This window comes from Anolis carolinensis, unplaced genomic scaffold, assembly GCF_035594765.1.
Source record: "Anolis carolinensis isolate JA03-04 unplaced genomic scaffold, rAnoCar3.1.pri scaffold_15, whole genome shotgun sequence".
Classification (NCBI taxonomy): domain Eukaryota; kingdom Metazoa; phylum Chordata; class Lepidosauria; order Squamata; family Dactyloidae; genus Anolis; species Anolis carolinensis.
In genome coordinates, this window is record NW_026943826.1 from 4,302,631 (window position 1) to 4,320,698 (window position 18,068).

Below are 18,068 nucleotides of genomic sequence, written 5' to 3' on the forward strand. Positions count from 1 at the left end.
TCAGTGCCAGAGTTAAAGAGGCCCATGGCGTCGAAGGGGAGGTCTTCGATGACCTGCCTCGAGGAGGAAGACAGACCGGAAGATCTCAGCCAGGCGTGGCGACGAATAGCAATGGCGTGGGCAATCATCTTGCCGGCCGTGTCGCCCGTATGCTTAGCCATCTGGATTTGATGATGCGCTAACGAATCGGCCTCTTGTTGGAGGGTGGACATGACGGACCGGTCTTCGTCCGACAATTTAGAGAAGAAGGGCTGAGCTTTCTCCCAAAGGATCTGCTGGTATGCCCCCATACAGGCCCCATAGTTCGCCATTCTACAGAGTAGAAGGGCTCCGGAATAGAGCTTTCGACCGACCGCGTCGAACCTCTTGCCCTCTCTGTCTGCAGGGGTAGTGGATTCACGGCCGGAAGACTGAGAAGCTTTAACGACCATGGAGTTCGGGTCGGGATGGTGTTTAAGCCATTCTAAAGTGTCGTCATCTGTACGATACCAAGACTCGATTCTCTTCGAGGTAGGAGGGATCGAGGAAGGAGTCTTCCATGAAGATTGGATGACATCTAGGAGATAAGGCAAAAATGGCAACAGCGTGGCTGGAGGGGCCTGGGCTTGGACCCGTTTGAAGACTGGGTCAGTAACTGCCTTGGAAGTCTGTTTGATTTCTAGACCCAGGGCGTCGGCCATTCTAATCATTTGTTCGGAGAAAGCCCGAATGTTGTCGGTAGGCGAAGGAGGGTCCACCTCATAGGCGTCATGAGGAGGAGAGAGATCAAGGCCTAAGGATACTACCGAGGCCGAGAGAGCGGAATCAGGGCGATCTATATCGATCTCATCGTCCCCAGCCCCTTGAGGGGACTGGGGGGGAGATGACAACACAGTCTCTGGTGGCGGCAAAGCCTCAAGAGCAGAAGCCATCTGTGGCCGAGTATCTTTGGAGGCCGAGGCCTGGGCCGCTCGAGCCAGGCGAGTGGTCTGTCTACCCCGTTCCGGTGTCGAGGTCGGGGGGAAAAGCTGCTGGCGAGACGGACGATGAGAGACAGCAGGTCGAGGAGATGGCACCCTGACCACTGTCTGAGTGGAGTGGTGGGGTGAGTCCTGCAACTCGCCATCAGAAAGTTGCTGAGGAGAAGTTTGGCGAGGTCGCTGAGCAGGAGCGATCGGAGAGGACCTTCTAGAAGAAGTCGCCGAAGAAAGGACGTCCATCTTGGAGGAAGCAGAAGAGGAAGAACGTTGGGTTGCCCTCTTCTTAGCGAGTGGTTGTTTTGATGGAACCCTCAGGGATTTTCCCGGCGTGGGAGGGACCATTGCTGAGTCGGATTGGGTCCGACGAGCTTCCTCGTGAGCCCTTTTAAGGGCGATCTTCATCGCAGAGGTCGACGGAGGAGCCCCAAGATGGGATCGGGCCGAAGATACGGAAGCCACCGAGCTCGATGTCGAGGAAGGGCCGACCCGACCAGAACGTGTCGACACCGTAGCCGTGGTGAGTGTGCACGGTGGTTTAGCGGCCTTAGACGATCTGGAGGCTCTGGACGCCTTAGACGAGACCGAAGGGGCTTTAGCTGTTGAAGCCGACATCGAACCCGGATTAAGCGGCGGCTTCGTGCCCGAAGTCGACGGAGCGGGTTCAGGGGCAAGCGATTTTTCGTAGAGCGCCGCTCTAAGCCTCGCGGCTCTATTTTTTCTAGCCTGAGCCGTTAGGGCCAGGCAGAAGCGGCAGGTACCGACGACATGTGCCTCTCCGAGGCAGTAGAGGCACTTGGCGTGGCCGTCGGAATCAGGAATTTTAGCGGCACACTGAGTGCAGCGCTTGAAGCGAGTCGTAGACATGAGAATCCGAAGTGAACCTTGCGGCGGAAAAAAAGGAACTGGGGAGGAGACGCCGAGGGCTGCCTTTTATGCCCTCCGGGGACGGAGGGGCGTGGCTACCGCCAAAATTTAAACTTCAGCTTGGGAAGAGTTTCCGTTGGGACCTGCGCAGGCGCAGCCTCTCCATTAGTGTGCATTCACAGAGTACACGAAGAAAAAGGGCGGGGTATAAATAATTGAAATAAATAAAAATAAACAAATTATTTATTTATTTATTTACTACATTTATTTATTACATTTATATCCCACCCTTCTCACCCTGAAGGAGACTCAAAGCAGCTGTATGTACATACAATATATTATATTATTAGCATAGCACAATATTAGCATTATATATTACCATATTGAAAGATACCACTATACTGTAATATTATATGTAATATATAACATATAATTAGTATTATGATATGGTATCATTATTAATATTATATTGTATAACATAATATTGTTATATACAATATATTATATTATTTAAAATGATATAAAATATATTATAAAACTGATGGCGGGGGCCAGGTAAATGACCTTGGAGGGCTGCATCCGGCCCCCAGGCCTTAGTTTGGGGACCCCTGCACTATACTGTAATATTATATGTAACTAGCTGTGCCCGGCCACGCGTTGCTGTGGCAAAGTGGTGGTGGTATTGGTTAAAAATTGTTGTGTGATTTTTATTTGACGTTATTTGCATTTTTTAAATTAATTTTATTGTAAGTTATATTTTTATTTATTATATTTTATTATTTTCTTGTATTATTTTTAGTTATTTTCTGTTATTATAGTATTTTATTGTATTAATTTTTAGTGTTTTTATTATTTTTATTGGGTTGCTAGGAGACCAAGTTGGAGGAGCTTAGCCTTCGAACTGGCAGCAATTGGATAAAAACAATTATTCCTCTCTCTCTAATTAGGACTTTATTTTTCTTTTCTTTTTGTTGTATCAACCTAGAGGCGTGGATGATGGGTTGTGTTGTCAAATTTCGAGGTTGGGGGGCCTGTAGTTTTGTTGTTTTGTGGGTTGCCGTGATGCCATCACTCTTTTATATATATAGATATATAACATATAATTAATATTATTATATGGTATTAGTATTATATTGTATAACATTATAATATTATTATCAATATTATATGTAAATACAATATATTATTAAAATGATATAAAATATTATATTATAAAACGGAGGCCGCGGGCCAGGTAAATGACCTTGGAGGGCCGCATCCGGCCCCCGGGCCTTAGTTTGGGGACCCCTGGTATATACTATCTGAAACTTTAATAAAAATGTATGTTTAAAAAAAAGTGAAGCCTCCGTGCCGGCTGTACCTCCGAGCTAGGGCTCTTCAGCCAGAGCAGCTTGGCCAGGTCATCTCCCGCAGTGTTGTTCACGGCGTGTTCGAACACCTCCACTTTCTGCATGAGAGTGAGGTGGTCGTAGTCGGGAGCCATCTGGGAAAAAAGTGAGAGAAATTATCGCATTTAGCCACAGTTGTGTTTTTTTTCCCTCCAGGATCCCGATATACCTTCTTGAGGTCAGTCTAAGAGGAACTGTGGGAGAGAATGGAGCTACCGTATATACTCGAAGATAAGCCGAGTTTTTCAGCCCTTCTTTATGAGCTGAAAAAGCCTCCCCCGGCTTATATTCAGGTCAAGGTCAAGACAGCAGCAGAGCCTGAAGGCCACAGTATGTTTTCTTTTCCAAAACCTCGCTCCTCTGCTTCTCCTTCCAGGCTGGTTATCTTACATTTTTTTGAGAGCGAGACAGAGAAGAAGTGAATGATTTCAAAAGCAAAAGGAGAGTGTGAGAGAAACCCTTGCAAGCCAGATTGCATGGGCAGAAGGGGAAGAAAAAAAGATAGTCTTGCAAATTTGCACGATTCATTTAATGACTGTTTTATTGATGCTGATGTTTTTATTGTTGGGATAATTGTGTTATTGTTTTGTTATTGTTATTATATTGTTGTATCGGGCAAGGCCCCATGTAAGCCGCCCCGAGTCCCTTCGGGGAGATGTGGCGGGGTATAAAAATAAAGTTATTATATTATTATTGCTATTATTATTATTATTATTATTATTATTATTATTATTATTTTATTATGACACAGCAAACAAGATAGATATGCTGGATTTCGTATCACAAAATCACAAGTCAAACACTTCCCAAGTGTCTAGGACTGTGTGATGTATTTTCAGATGATGCGTGCAGATCCCAGTAGGGTTGTTATTATTGTTACCACTACTATTATTGCAAGAACATTTGAGTCCAAAGGGAGAGAAAAAGGGAAAAGAGAGCAACAGAAGGTGTGTATTTCTTTTTATTCCTAAGGAAACAAAAATGAGGTGGGCTTTTTTGGGAGGGGGAGAGAAGTTTTAAAAAGCCTTTTCTAGCTACTTTTAGAGTTTGAAAAAGGGAGAAAGAAAAGAGGTGGGAAAGGGCAGGAGAAAAGAGGACAAAGTTGTTTTTAGAGGGGCTTTGCTTGCATTCCTTCCTTGGGTCAATGCATGCCGCAAAGCTTCTAAATATTTATATAGATGTTCCCCCTACAAAGACATTAATATATGAATTTTCCCCTCATATGTTTACAGGTCTTTGCAAATTTATGTAAATATAGATAACTAGAGATTTCCATGTACCTGTATATCTGTTCCTATATGTATACATTAATTTTATATATGAATTTTATATGAGTTTTACCCTCACACGCTTGCAAGTGCAGAGGGAAAATGCGCGTGCACACACACACACACATTTGTCTAGATAGATATAAACATTGAATCGGGCTTGGAAATATTGCAGGAGGAAAATGCACATAGAGAGAGGATTTGCAAAGGTTTCAGGGGGAAATACACATGTGAAATTAGTATATATCATGATAGATCTATATCTAGCTCTGCATTGTTTATGTAAGCATTATATGTTTGCCTGTTACTATGTTGGAAGCTGGTCTGAGTCCCCAGCGTGAGAGAGATAGGGCAGGGTTCAAATGAAGCTGTTGTTGATGATGATTATTATAAAGTTATTGTTGCTTTTCCACTTACAGAGTTACTTTACTTTTTTCAGTAAATATTCAAAACATTTAACCCACTGATGCCTCAATTAATGTAATTTTATTGGTATCTAATTTTATTTTTGAAATTTACCCATAGCTGCTGCATTTCCCACCCTCGGCTTATACTCGAGTCAATAAGTTTTCCCAGTTTTTTGTGGTAAAATTAGCTGCCTCGGCTTATAGTCGGGTCGGCTTATACTCGAGTATGTACGATACATAGACTTGCTTTGGATATCTGTTTGGCCCAACACATGCTAGAAGTCCTTCTTCTCCTTCAGGCCTTACCCGCAGCATGATGCGGTGCTCAATGTTGAGCAGGATCTTCTTCTTCTCCCGATAGTCCCGGATCAAGGCGTGGAGGGTGTCGCAGTGGGGCACCCAGCCAATGAGGCCTGAGTTTGTCGAGAGGGGGATGACCGCGTATCGCTGGATGCTGGGAAAGAAAAGGAATGAATTGAGCTTTTAAAATAGGCTTTGAGGGCTATTTCCCTTTGCTACAATTGTGGCCAATGTTTTTGGGGGAATTCAGACCGGTTATGGCTCTGTAACACAAGGTTAGACACCTGTGACTGCACGACTGAATCCTAGCCAATAATAATAATAATAATAATAATAATAATAATAATAATAATAATAATAATAATAATTTTATTACAATAATAAATAATAATAAATAAATAATAAACAATAATCAATAGACATTGACAAAATTACGATCTGCCAACTGCAAAAGGCCACCCTGCTGGGATCTGTGCGCATCATCCGAAAATACATCACACAGTCCTAGACACTTGGGAAGTGTTCGACTTGTGATTTTGTGATATGAAATCCAGCATATCTATATTGTTTGCTGTGTCATAATAAAATAATAACAATAACAAACAAAATAAAAACAAACAAAATAAAAAACAAATCTCAGCTATCAAACATCTAAGAAATCTCACAAAATTTCGCATCTGATGTAATAATAATAATAATAATAATAATAATAATAATAATAATAATAAAACTTTATTTATACCCTGCCACCATCTCCCCAACGGGGACTCGGGGCGGCTTACATGGGGCCATGCCCAAGACAATACAATATAAACAGCATATAAAAGAACAGCACATCACAATACAATAAGCAATACAATAAATAATAATATCCATTACAAAATAAAACAAGGAGACAATGAAAAACAAGGGCAGACCACATGAACATTAAGTTAAAACTCAGGGTGAGAAAGACATAAAAATAAAAACCATAGCGAACAGGGTCATAAGGAAGTGGGGTATTCTGGAGGATAGATATTAGAGGGAGCAATGGAAAAGAAATATAAAATGGTTACTCCCCAAAAGCACAGCGAAAGAGCCATGTTTTCAAGTCTTTCTTGAAGGCTGTTAGTGTGGGGGCTTGCCTAATGTACATGGATGACCTGAAGCTGTAGGGGAAAACGGAAACTGAAATCCAGTCTCTGACCAACACTGTCCGAATTTTTAGCACTAATATCAGCATGGAGTTTGGTTTGGGCAAATGTTCGACAGTGGCATCGAAGAAGGGAAAAATCATTGAAATGGCCAAACAATAAAGTGTCACCAGCCAGAGACCTATAAATATCTGGGCATATTGCAGCTGAACAACATCAAGCATGAACATGTGAAACTGTGGCAAGCAAATAATACACACAAAGAGTGAGAAAAAATCTCAAAAGCAAGCTCAATGGAGGCAACACCATCAAGGCCACAAACACCTGGGCCATACCTGTCATAAGATATACTGCTGGACACAGGCGGAACTGGACAATTTGGACAGAAAAACAAGAAAATTCATGACCATTCATCATTCACTGCACCCCCGCAGTGATGTTGACCGGCTATATCTGCCTAGAAGATCAGATGGCAGAGGACTCTTACAAGTAAAACAAGCAGTCAAAGAAGAACATGCCCTGGCAGAATATGTAAAGCAAAGTGAAGTCAAAAATCAGAAACTCCTCAAAACACAGCAGACAAAAAAAACAGTACAAGAAAACCGCACTACAAACTAGAGCTGACAACTGACACAACAAAACATTGCACGGAAAGTTCCTTGACAAAATTGAAGGAAAAGCTGATAAGGAGAAGACCTGGCTCTGGCTCACGAATGGGACTCTGAAGAAGGAGACAGAAGGCCTGATCCTTGCAGCCCAGGAGCAAGCCATCAGGACAAAGGCAATTAAGGCCAAGATCGAAAAATCAGCTCATGACCCAAAATGCAGATTGTGCAAGGAAACCGACAAAACCACTGATCATCTCCTCAGCTGCTGTAAGAAAATCGCACCGACACACTACAAACAGAGGCACAACTCTGTGGCCCAAATGATTCATTGGAACTTATGCCTCAAGTACCACCTCCCAGCAGCAAAGAACTGGTGGGATCACAAACCTGCAAAAGTATTGGAAAATGAGCACGCAAAGATACTGTGGGACTTCCGAATCCAGACTGACAAAGTTCTGGAACACAACACACCAGACATGACAGTTGTGGAAAAGAAAAAGGTTTGGATCATTGATGTCGCCATCCCAGGTGACAGTCGCATCGACGAAAAACAACAGGAAAAACTCAGCCGCTATCAGGACCTCAAGATTGAACTGCAAAGACTCTGGCAGATACCAGTGCAGGTGGTCCCGGTGGTGATGGGCACACTGGGTGCCGTGCCAAAAAATCTCAGCCGGCATTTGGAAACAATAGATATTGACAAAATCACGATCTGCCAACTGCAAAAGGCCACCCGACTGGGATCTGCCCACATCATCTGAAAATACATCACACAGTCCTAGACACTTGGGAAGGGTTTGACTTGTGATTTTGTGATATAAAATCCAGCATATCTATCTTGTTTGCTGCGTCAGACAATAAAATAATAAAATTATATACCGCTCCATCTCCTTAAGATGACTCAGGGCGGTTTCCAGCATGTACAAAACAGTTAGTTGTCAAAACAACATACAACAGCATGAACGAACATAATAAAAACAGTATTTGATGTCCCCAGGTATGTTTTAAAAGTGATGGGAGAGGGAGCATTTGTTTCAAACTAGATTGCCATCTCAAACTGACTCTTCTCAATCCGTTCATCCTGACAACACAACTCTGCTGACCACTTGCTTATCCATTATTATTATTATTATTACTATTATTTTATTGGATTGCATAGTTTAACTGTCATCATTATACTGCGGAAGTATTAAAGAAACAAAATCAACCAATACAAGGAATAGAGATTACATATTTTTCTGCTATAGCTCAATTTTTACTCCTTTCTAATTCCAGCTTAGTTTCCTACTTAGCCACATTTCAACCACATTCCTGTTTTGCCACATGTATGCCAACATAATTTTATTGAGCTTTTAGTAAGGAAAAGGTTTTCCCCTGACATTAAGTCTAGCTGTGTCCAACTCTAGTGTTCATCTCCATTTCTAAGCCGAAGAGCCAGCGTTGTCCATAGACACCTCTTAGGTCATGTGGCTGGCATGACTGTACAGAGTGCTGTTAACTTCCCCCGGAGCGGTATCTATTGATCTACTCACATTTGCATGTTTTCAAACTGCTAGGTTGGCAGAAGCTGGGGCTAACAGTGGGAGATTCAAACCACCAAGCTGTCGGTCTGCAAGTTCAGCAGCTCAGTGATTTAACCCGCGGCACCACTGGGAGCTTTTAATAAAATGTGCTAATTGGTAAGGGAAAAAAAGGCTACATTTTGAGAGAGGCACCTGAGGTTTTTACGCAGGGAAGTGGGGTCGTTGGCCAGCAAGGTGTTCACCAGGCCGAAAAGCTGCATCACTCTTTCATCTTGACGAAGGTCTTCGTGGCCTTTCAGAAGGAACACAAATTCGTGGCCGTTGCTTCCTGCAAAGAGAAAGGTCTCCAAAGCTGAATGGGAAATCAAGGAGGAATCTGCGCTCACCGTTTCCCATCATAGTACACATGGTACTGTATCTGATACCTTTCAGCGTTCCAACCAAACCAATATTGTACATGCATATAATATTAATAAAATTATTTTGTAATACAACATAATATTAATAATACAATAATATTAATTATATATTATATATTACATGTAACATTATTAATAATATTACAATCTATATATATAAAAGGGTAATGAAATTTTGGCCTAGGACAAAACAACAAAACTACACATCCCAGAAACACTAAACTTGGAAGCACAACCCCCCATCCATGCCTCTACGTTCATACAACAAAAAGAAAAGAAAAATAAAGTCATAATTAGAGGGAGAGGAATAATTGTTTTTATCCAGTTGCTGCCAGTTAGAAGGCTAAGCTCCGCCCACTTGGTCTCCTAGCAACCCACTCAGCCCAGGGGACATGCAGAGTTAGGCCTCACTTAGGCCTCTTCCACACTGCCTATAAAATACAGATTATGTGATTTGAACTGGATTGTATGGCAGTGTAGACTCAAGGCCCTTCCACACAGCTATATAACCCATTTAACATTTTATTTTGTATGTTGACCTTTTATGACTGTTTTTATCGATGTTGATGTTTTATTGTTGAATAATTTGTTTTATTGTTTTGCTTTTGCTTTTATATTGTTGTGTCTGGGCAAGGCCCCATGTAAGCCGCCCCGAGTCCCTTTGGGGAGATGGGGCGGGGTATAAGAATAAAGTTGTTGTTGTTGTTGTTGTTGTTGTTGTTGTTGTTATTATTATTATTATTATTATTATTATTATTATTATTTAGAATCGTATATTTTCTGCTTTGAACTGGATTATCTTGACTCCACACTGCCATATAATCCACTTCAGTGTGCAGTCGGACACAACTGGACTTAATGTCAGGAGAAAACCTTTACCCTTTACCTTAACTACCATCAATTCCTCAATACTTTATTTCCCATACCACAATACTTCTCCACAGCAACACGTGGCCAGGCACAGCTAGTATATAGATATAGTACAATATGGTAATTTATTGCCAGTATTGTGCTAGGCTAATAATATAATATTGTATGTAAATTTAATTTCTAAGCCGCTCTGAGTCCCCTTCGGGATGAGAAGGGCAGCATATAAATGTAGCAAATAAATAAATAATAAAGGTCTATGCTGTACTTTGACAAATTACTGCCTAAAAAGGTAAGGTAAAGGTTTCCCCTGCCATTAAGTCCAGTCGTGTCCGACTCTGGGGGTTATATATATATGTATCTCCATGTCTAAGCAGAAGAGCCGGCGTTGTCCGTAGACACCTCCAAGGTCATGTGGTCACTGGCATGACTGTATGGAGCACTGTTACCTTCCCACCTGAGCAGTACCTATTGATCTACTCACATTGGCATGTTTTACATATTATTATAATACATATATATAATATATATATATATATATATATATATATATATATATATATATTACATGTAATATATATATTACAGAGAAAACCAGATGATTCCTAATCCATCTGAAACGCAGATGTGCGTTTTTCACCTTAAGAACAAACAAGCATCTCGAGCTCTGAGAATTACCTGGGAAGGAACGCCACTGGAGCATTGCAGCACAGCAAAACACGTGGGAGTTGCTCCGGACTTACAAGAGGCACTGCTTAAATATCAAGCACAAAGTAGGTGCTAGAAATAATATTATACGAAAGCTGACTGGCACAACCTGGGGATCACAACCAAACACAGTGAAGATATCTGCCCTTGCGCATAGCTACTCTGCTGCTGAATACACATGCCCAGTGTGGAATACATCTCACCATGTTAAAACAGTGAATGTGGCTCTTAATGAGACACGCCAATGGGGTAATTTCTTAATGTCTCACCCATTAAAGTCAGCTTCCTCGGCCGCTGTTTGGATGTGATCACTTGCAGCGATGGAGCGATGGACTGGATGCGGATGATGGGCTGGTTGGGATCGTAGGTCCCAGGGACGGCCAGCTCCAGGTCCCGGCACATGAGGAGCTTCGGGGAGACATACTGGAGCTCCAAGGAGGTCAGCTATATGTTTAGAGGCAAAGAGAAGAGTCTCTTTAATGGGGAGGGGGGCTACAAAGTTCCCAATGAACAACTGGTAAAAGCAGATCCATTAGGGGGAAATATTATTATTATGTAATGCAATATAATACTACTAAGTAAAGGTAAAGTCCAGTCGTGTCCGACTCTGGGGTTTGGTACTCATCTCCATTTCTAAGCCGAAGAGCCGGCGTTGTCCATAGACACCTCCAAGGTCATGTGGCCATAGGCATGACTGCATTAATAATAATAATACTTTATTTTTTCTATCCCGCCACCATCTCTCCGAAGGGACTCTGGGCGGCTAACATGGGGGCACAGCCCAAACAGAAACCAAGTATAAACAGTTTAAACTGTTGCGCAAATGGCAAAAATTTAGAACAAAGATACAACAGTCATTTAAAATAATCAATTAAAAACATTGCATACAATAAGAAATGAATAGCCAAGCAAATAAAAAATACAGACATCAACCACTATGGGCAAAAGGGGGGGGGGGGGGGGATCAGGCCTAAGAAGATACATGATTTCAAGGCCTTTTAATAAAGTGCATGGACAGTGACAGAGCATCGGCTGGAATCATGTGGGATACGGTAAATAGGAAGGGAAATAAAGTGCTAGGAGGCAAAGTGTTGGAGATAAGGGTCTATCATGTTGGGTGCTGTTCAAACGCACACTGAAGGAGCCATAAAGCACCGTTATTTTCCCGCAGAAGCAGTACCTATTGATCGACTCACGTTTGCATGTTTTCGAACTGCTAGGTCGACAGGAGCTGGGGCTAACAGCAGGTGCTCACTCCACTCCCTGCATTCAAACCTGTGACCTTTTGGTCCACAACTTCAGCAGCTCAGCGCTTTAACACGCTGCGCCACCAGGGACTCCATAATACTAATAATAATACAATATAATAATATTAATTATGTATTAGAGTCTCACTTATCCAACATTCGCTTATCCAACATTCTGGATTATCCAACGCAGTCTGGCTTTTAGTAGTCAATGTTTTTGTAGTCAATCTTTTCAATACATTGTGTTGTTTTGGTGTTAAATTCGTAAATACAGTAAGTACTACATAACATTGCTGTGTATTGAACTGCTTTTTCTGTCAAATTTATTGTAAAACATGATGTTTTGGCTCCTAATTTGTAAAATCATAACGTAATTTGATGCTTAATAGGCTTTTCCTTAATCCTTCCTTATTATCCAAGATTTTCACTTATCCAACATTTTGCCGGCTCGTTTATGTTGGATAAGTGAGACTCTACTGTATTTATTACATGTAATATTACGGGTAATATTACAGTATAGTGGTGTGGTGCAATATGCTGGTATATAGTGCTAGTGTTGTGCTGTGCTAGTGATATAATACACTATATGTAAATATTATTTATAAGCCGCTCCAAGTCCCCTTTGGGGTGAGAAGGGTGGTATATAAATGCAGTAAGTAAGTAAGTAAGTAAGTAAATAAATAAATGTACTGGTCTTTTCACCTGAGGCAATTGCTTCGAAATACGCCGGAAAACATGGTAGTAGAGATCCCAGGCCTGAGTGAGGTCTTTAACGTTTCCCGATTTCATGTATTTCCGACACCACTCCTGGGCTTCCATTAAATCTCTGCCATAAGCCTGTAGAATAACAGAGGAAGGAAATGAACATTTGCATCTGGTGATGGGAGGAGCTTCTGGCTAGATTTGGGGTGAACATTAACCCAGAAATTGGAGCACATTCGAGGACAGAGGGAGCCTATCATCATCATCATCATCATCATCATCATCATCATCATCATCATCATCATCATCATCATCATTTTTAGAGATGAGAGAGACTCTTTATTTACTGTCCTGGTTTTAGAGATTATATTGTTCTGTATTATTATACCACAGTAATTATTTCATATTATATTTATAATCTTATATTATCTGCTTAGAAGTGGATTATATGGCAGTCTGGACTCAAGATAATCCAGTTCAAGATTATAAATGGGTAATATAGCTATGTGGAAGGACCTTGAGTCTACACTGCCATATAATCCAGTTCAAACCAGATAATCTGTATTGTATAGGGAGTGTGGATCAGGCCTAAGTGCACTCTGCCTGTGCCCTGGCACCATTGTGGCTGAGGGAGTTGCTAGGATATGAAGGGGGCGGGGCCTAAAGGCAGCAGGGAGCGGGGCTAAAGGCAGCGGAGCCTACCTTTCTGACTGGCAGTTAGGGGGAAAACGGCTCTTCTTCATTCTCTGTAATTTGGACTATTTTTCTAGGTTTTTTTGATTGAAAGACATAGTTTGGATGACTATGTCTTTTGTGGCCAAATTTGGTTTTGTTGTTTACTCCATAGTAAAACGAACATTACATTTTTATATACCGTATATACTGCGGTATAAGCCGACCCGAATATAAGCTGAGGCACCTAATTTTACCACAAAAAAACTGGGAAAACATTGACTCCAATATAAGCCGAGATACCAATAAAATTACATAAATTGAGGTATCAGTAGTTTAAATGTTTTTGAATCTTTACATCAAACTGTAATTTCATTATTTTCATCTTCTTCAATGTAAATGTGCTTATGTATCCTTTTAATAATAATAGAGTGAAATAATAAATGTAATAATAATAAATGCAGTAAAATAATAAATGTAATAATAATAATAAAAATGGAGTAAAATAAATGTAAAAGTAACAACAATAATAGAGTAAAATAATAAATGTAATAATAATAAATGCAATAAAATAATAAATGTATTAATAATAATAAAAATAGAGTAAAATAAATGTAAAAGTAACAATAATAGAGTAAAATAATAAATGTAATAGTAATAATTGAGTAAAATAATAAATGTAACAATACCAATAATAATAGAGAAAAATAATAAATATACCATATATACTTGAGTATAAGACGACCTGAATATAAGCCCACCAGGACCCTTATCCGAGTATAAGCCGGGGAGGTTTTTTCAGTCCTAAAAAAGGGCTGAAAAACTAGGCTTATACTCGAGTATATACAATACTAGCTGTGCCCGGCCACGCGTTGCTGTGGTGAAGTATGGTGGTATGGGAAATAAAGTATTGAGGAATTGGTGGTAGTTAAGGTAAAGGGTAAAGGTGTGGAGTCCAGATAATCCAGTTAAAGCAGATAATATAAGATTACATGGGTTATATAGCTGTGTGGAAGGGCCTTGAGTCTACACTGCCATCTAATCCAGTTAAAATCTGATAATCTGTATTTTATAGGCAGTGTGGAAGAGGCCTAAGTGAGGCCTAACTCTGCCTGTCCCCTGGGTGAGTGGGTTGCTAGGAGACCAAGTGGGCGGAGCTTAGCCTTCTAACTAGCAGCAATTGGATAAAAACAATTATTCCTCTCCCTCTAATTAGGACTTTATTTTTCTTTTCTTTTTGTTGTATCAACCTAGAGGCATGGATGATGGGTTGTGTTGTCAATTTTCGAGGTTGTGGGGTGTTTAGTTTTGTTGTTTTGGCGGTCGCCAGGATTCCATCACTCTTTTATATATATAGATAGATAGAGATAGCTGTATTCTCAATTTCCTTCTGACATGATAAACAAATAAATATTTTGTAAAGATCTGCATGTTTCTCCCACGGCTTCACAAGATATAAGGAAGGCGCACTAACACTTTTCTGCCTCGCAGCTGCCAACTTGTGACAGACTGAGGTGTGATTCAATATGGCAACCATCCCTACCTGATTGAAGGAGGTCTCCTTGAGCGTCTGAGGCCCGCGCTCCATCATGGCGTGCAGCGGCTCCAGCACTTCAAACATCCCCTTGACGTTCCTCTCCCCGAAATACAGGCGGGAGGCCTCCTCCAGCCCTTCGTGCCACATCTCATGCCAAAGGATGGCCACGCGGATGAGCTCTTCACTCACCTGGGAACGGAAAAGAGAGAAACCATGGCTTTGAAACTCAAATAATAATAATAATAATAATAATAATAATAATAATGTTTATTAATAAGCCTGGCTATGGCTCACAAATGGGACCCAGCCTCATCTGCTAAGCCCGACACGTTGCGAAAATGAGGGTGCGCATTAGATTCGCGTCCTCAACCACAGCTGCGCATGTGCATGCACTCAACTTTCCCCCACGCTCATCCTGGATCGCTCTTCTGTTTTGCAAATGCTTGCAAGAAAGGTTATGGCGACCGTTTTTTGGGACAGGAAAGGTGTGCTTCTTGCAAAACCTTAGAAGAGCGAGCCAGGACGCAGCTGTGGGAAGGCCAAGCAGCAAAGTTTGGTGGGGAAGGGCTTTCCAAACTCCTTTATCACTATGATAAGTGCCTAGACTTCAATGGCGACCATGTTGAGAAGTGGTATTTGGGTGTGGCTTTCAACTGCATATGGTAAATGTTTTCTCCTATCCTTTGTTTATTTTTAATTCCAAAACGTAATCTACTTTCTGGATAGCCCTCGTATATCTTCGTATTATATGCCCTGTATATGTTTTTTTACAACTAACTGTTGACTTATATTCCTGGACTCATGCGTGGTGCATTGGCCATAGGTGTTTCCAGGCCTGGAGTGCAACACCTTCAACTAAGAACACATCATGACTTCCAAGGAAAATACTGTGGTGCTTATTCAAGTGCAGATGAATAGATGTGAGACAGCCACATGTAGAAAAAGACTACGCCAGGCCTGCAAATCCACCTGTGTTTTTCTAGAAAAACCTATCTATCGGTTGCAAGTGGTGAGGTTTCCTGCACGTGGCCTTTCTGGTGGATTTTCAACAGGAAAAATGGCTTGGACACGTGCTCCTCTGCAGGAGCAAATGCCTTTCAATTGGGAGGGAAAAGAAACACCGGAGGGTATTATATCACTGCAGATCTCCATCCTTCAGGCAGTCACTGCTAGAGGGAGCCAAAGACAAATGTGGAGGGATGACTACACATTTGAGAACCATAATTAAAAGTGTTTGAAAGAACAAAGGGAAGACATGCAAAAAGCCAAAGCTCATCATCATCAATACGAGTTGTAGGTACCGGATGTATAGTTCACCTGCAATCTAAGAATACTCTGAACTCCACCAATGATGGACCTGCAACTCACTTGTCACACAGAACCCCCATGACCAACAAAAATTACTGGCAGTCTTTGGAGGAATATATAGGAGTTGTAGTTCACCTACATCCAGAGTGCACAATGAATCCAACAATGATGGATCTGGACTACACATAATAATAATAATAATAATAATAATAATAATAATAATAATAATAATAATAATAATAATGACGAGGAGGAGGAGGAGGAGGAGGAGGAGGAGGAGGAGGAGGAGGAGGAGGAGGAGGAGGAGGAGGAGGAGGAGGAGGAGGAGAAGGAGGAGGAGGAGACAGAAGGCCTAATCCTTGCAGCCCAGGAGCAAGCCATCAGAACAAATGCAATTAAGGCCAAAATCAAAAAATCAGCTGATGACCCAAAATGCAGACTCTGCAAGGAAGCTGATGAAACCATGGATCATATCCTCAGCTGCTGTAAGAAAATGGCACAGACAGACTACAAACAGAGGCACAACTATGTGGCCCAAATGATTCATTGGAACGTAACCACCGGGACCACCTGTACTGGTTTCTGCCAGAGTCTTTGAAGTTCAATCTTGAGGTCCTGAGTTTTTCCTGTTGTTTTTCGTCAATGCAACTGTCACCTGGGATGGCGACATCAATGATCCAAACCTTTTTCTTTTCCACAACTGTGAGGTCTGGTGTGTTGTGTTCTAGAACTTTGTCAGTCTGGATTCGGAAGTCCCACAGTATCTTTGCATGCTCATTTTCCAATACTTTTGCAGGTTTGTGATCCCACCAGTTCTTTGCTGCTGGCAGGTGGTACTTGAGGCATAAGTCCCAGTGGATCATTTGGGCCACATAGTTGTGCCTGTTTGTAGTCTGTCTGTGCAATTTTCCTACAGCAGCTGAGGATATGATCAATGGTTTCGTCGGTTTCCTTGCACAGTCTGCATTTTGGGTCATCAGCTGATTTTTCGATCTTGGCCTTAATTGCATTTGTCCTGATGGCTTGCTCCTGGGCTGCAAGGATCAGGCCTTCTGTCTCCTTCTCCAGGGTCCCATTCGTGAGCCATAGTCAGGTCTTCTCCTTATCAACTTTTCCTTCAATTTTGTCAAGGAACTGCCCATGCAGTTGTGCCAGCTGTCAGCTTGTTTGTAGTGCGGTTTTCTTGTACTGATTCTTTGTCTGCTGTGTTTTGAGGAGTTTTTTGACTTCAATCAAGTCAAGTTTTATTATTATTATTATGATTATGATTATTAATAATAATAATAATAATAATAATAATAATAATAATAATAATGTATGGGTGAAAAAGGAGGGAAGAGACTTGTTCATTCAGGAGGCACTACGCATTTTGAGATAACAAGAAGTGAGAAACATATCTGAGTAATGGATCTCTTTTTCTCTTCAAAGTGATTGGGAAAAGAGAGGAAGAACTCACCATCATGGCCTGCTGGACCAGAGTGTTGCTGTGTTCGCACATGTTCTTCAGGATCTTGTTGGCGGCGTTGTGGCGGGCAGTCGTGGTCGACTTGGAAGCCACCGTCAAGGGGTAGATCAAAGCCTGTGGCGAGAGGGGAGGCATTTATAAACAGCTTGGAGTCCCAAGAAAGATTTGGCAGAGGAGGAAAGGCAAGTGAAGCTCACCTGCGGATGGTAGCGCCCAATATCCGTCAGAAGCTGGTAAATGAGGCGGCCCACCAACGGGCGAGGGGTATCGATCCTCGCAATGAGTTGAGGGATGACCTGGTTGGGATTTGGAAATGAACACTGAAGCCAAGCATTATGTGCAAACATTGTTAATCTAGCTGCAACAAAGCTATATTGACATGTTTATCTATTTAGCAACATTTATATCCTGCCCTTCTCACCCCGAAGGGCACTCAGGGCAGCTCGCAAGTTATAGGTACATACAATATATTATAATACTAGCTCTGCCCAGCCACGCGCTGCTGTGGCAAAGTGTGGTGGTATGGGAAATAAAGTATTGAGGAATTGGTGGTAGTTAGTATATGTTATTTCCTAAAGCTTGTGAATATACAATATTTCTGGCTGTTCTTTTTGTTGTTTGTTGGAGGCAAGTATGAATGCTGCAATTAGCCAGAATGATTAGCATGTGATTAGAATGGCCTTTCAGCTTCAA

The 18,068-nt window shown here is 41.5% G+C and overlaps 1 protein-coding gene across 9 annotated transcripts in view; it reads right to left on the minus strand.

The window, feature by feature from the left end:
- Positions 1-18,068, minus strand: part of mtor (mechanistic target of rapamycin kinase) — a 169,517-nt gene that overhangs the window by 24,067 nt on the left and 127,382 nt on the right. For all 9 annotated transcript variants that reach the window (XM_062965865.1, XM_062965864.1, XM_062965862.1 and 6 more), the window contains 8 exons: positions 17,573-17,671; positions 17,367-17,489; positions 14,609-14,791; positions 12,394-12,528; positions 10,714-10,888; positions 8,643-8,778; positions 5,193-5,340; positions 3,184-3,306 (listed from right to left, as the gene is read on the minus strand). In XM_062965865.1, coding sequence (XP_062821935.1) covers positions 3,184-3,306; positions 5,193-5,340; positions 8,643-8,778; positions 10,714-10,888; positions 12,394-12,528; positions 14,609-14,791; positions 17,367-17,489; positions 17,573-17,671 — 1,122 coding nt within the window. The remainder of the gene's footprint in view (positions 1-3,183; positions 3,307-5,192; positions 5,341-8,642; positions 8,779-10,713; positions 10,889-12,393; positions 12,529-14,608; positions 14,792-17,366; positions 17,490-17,572; positions 17,672-18,068) is intronic.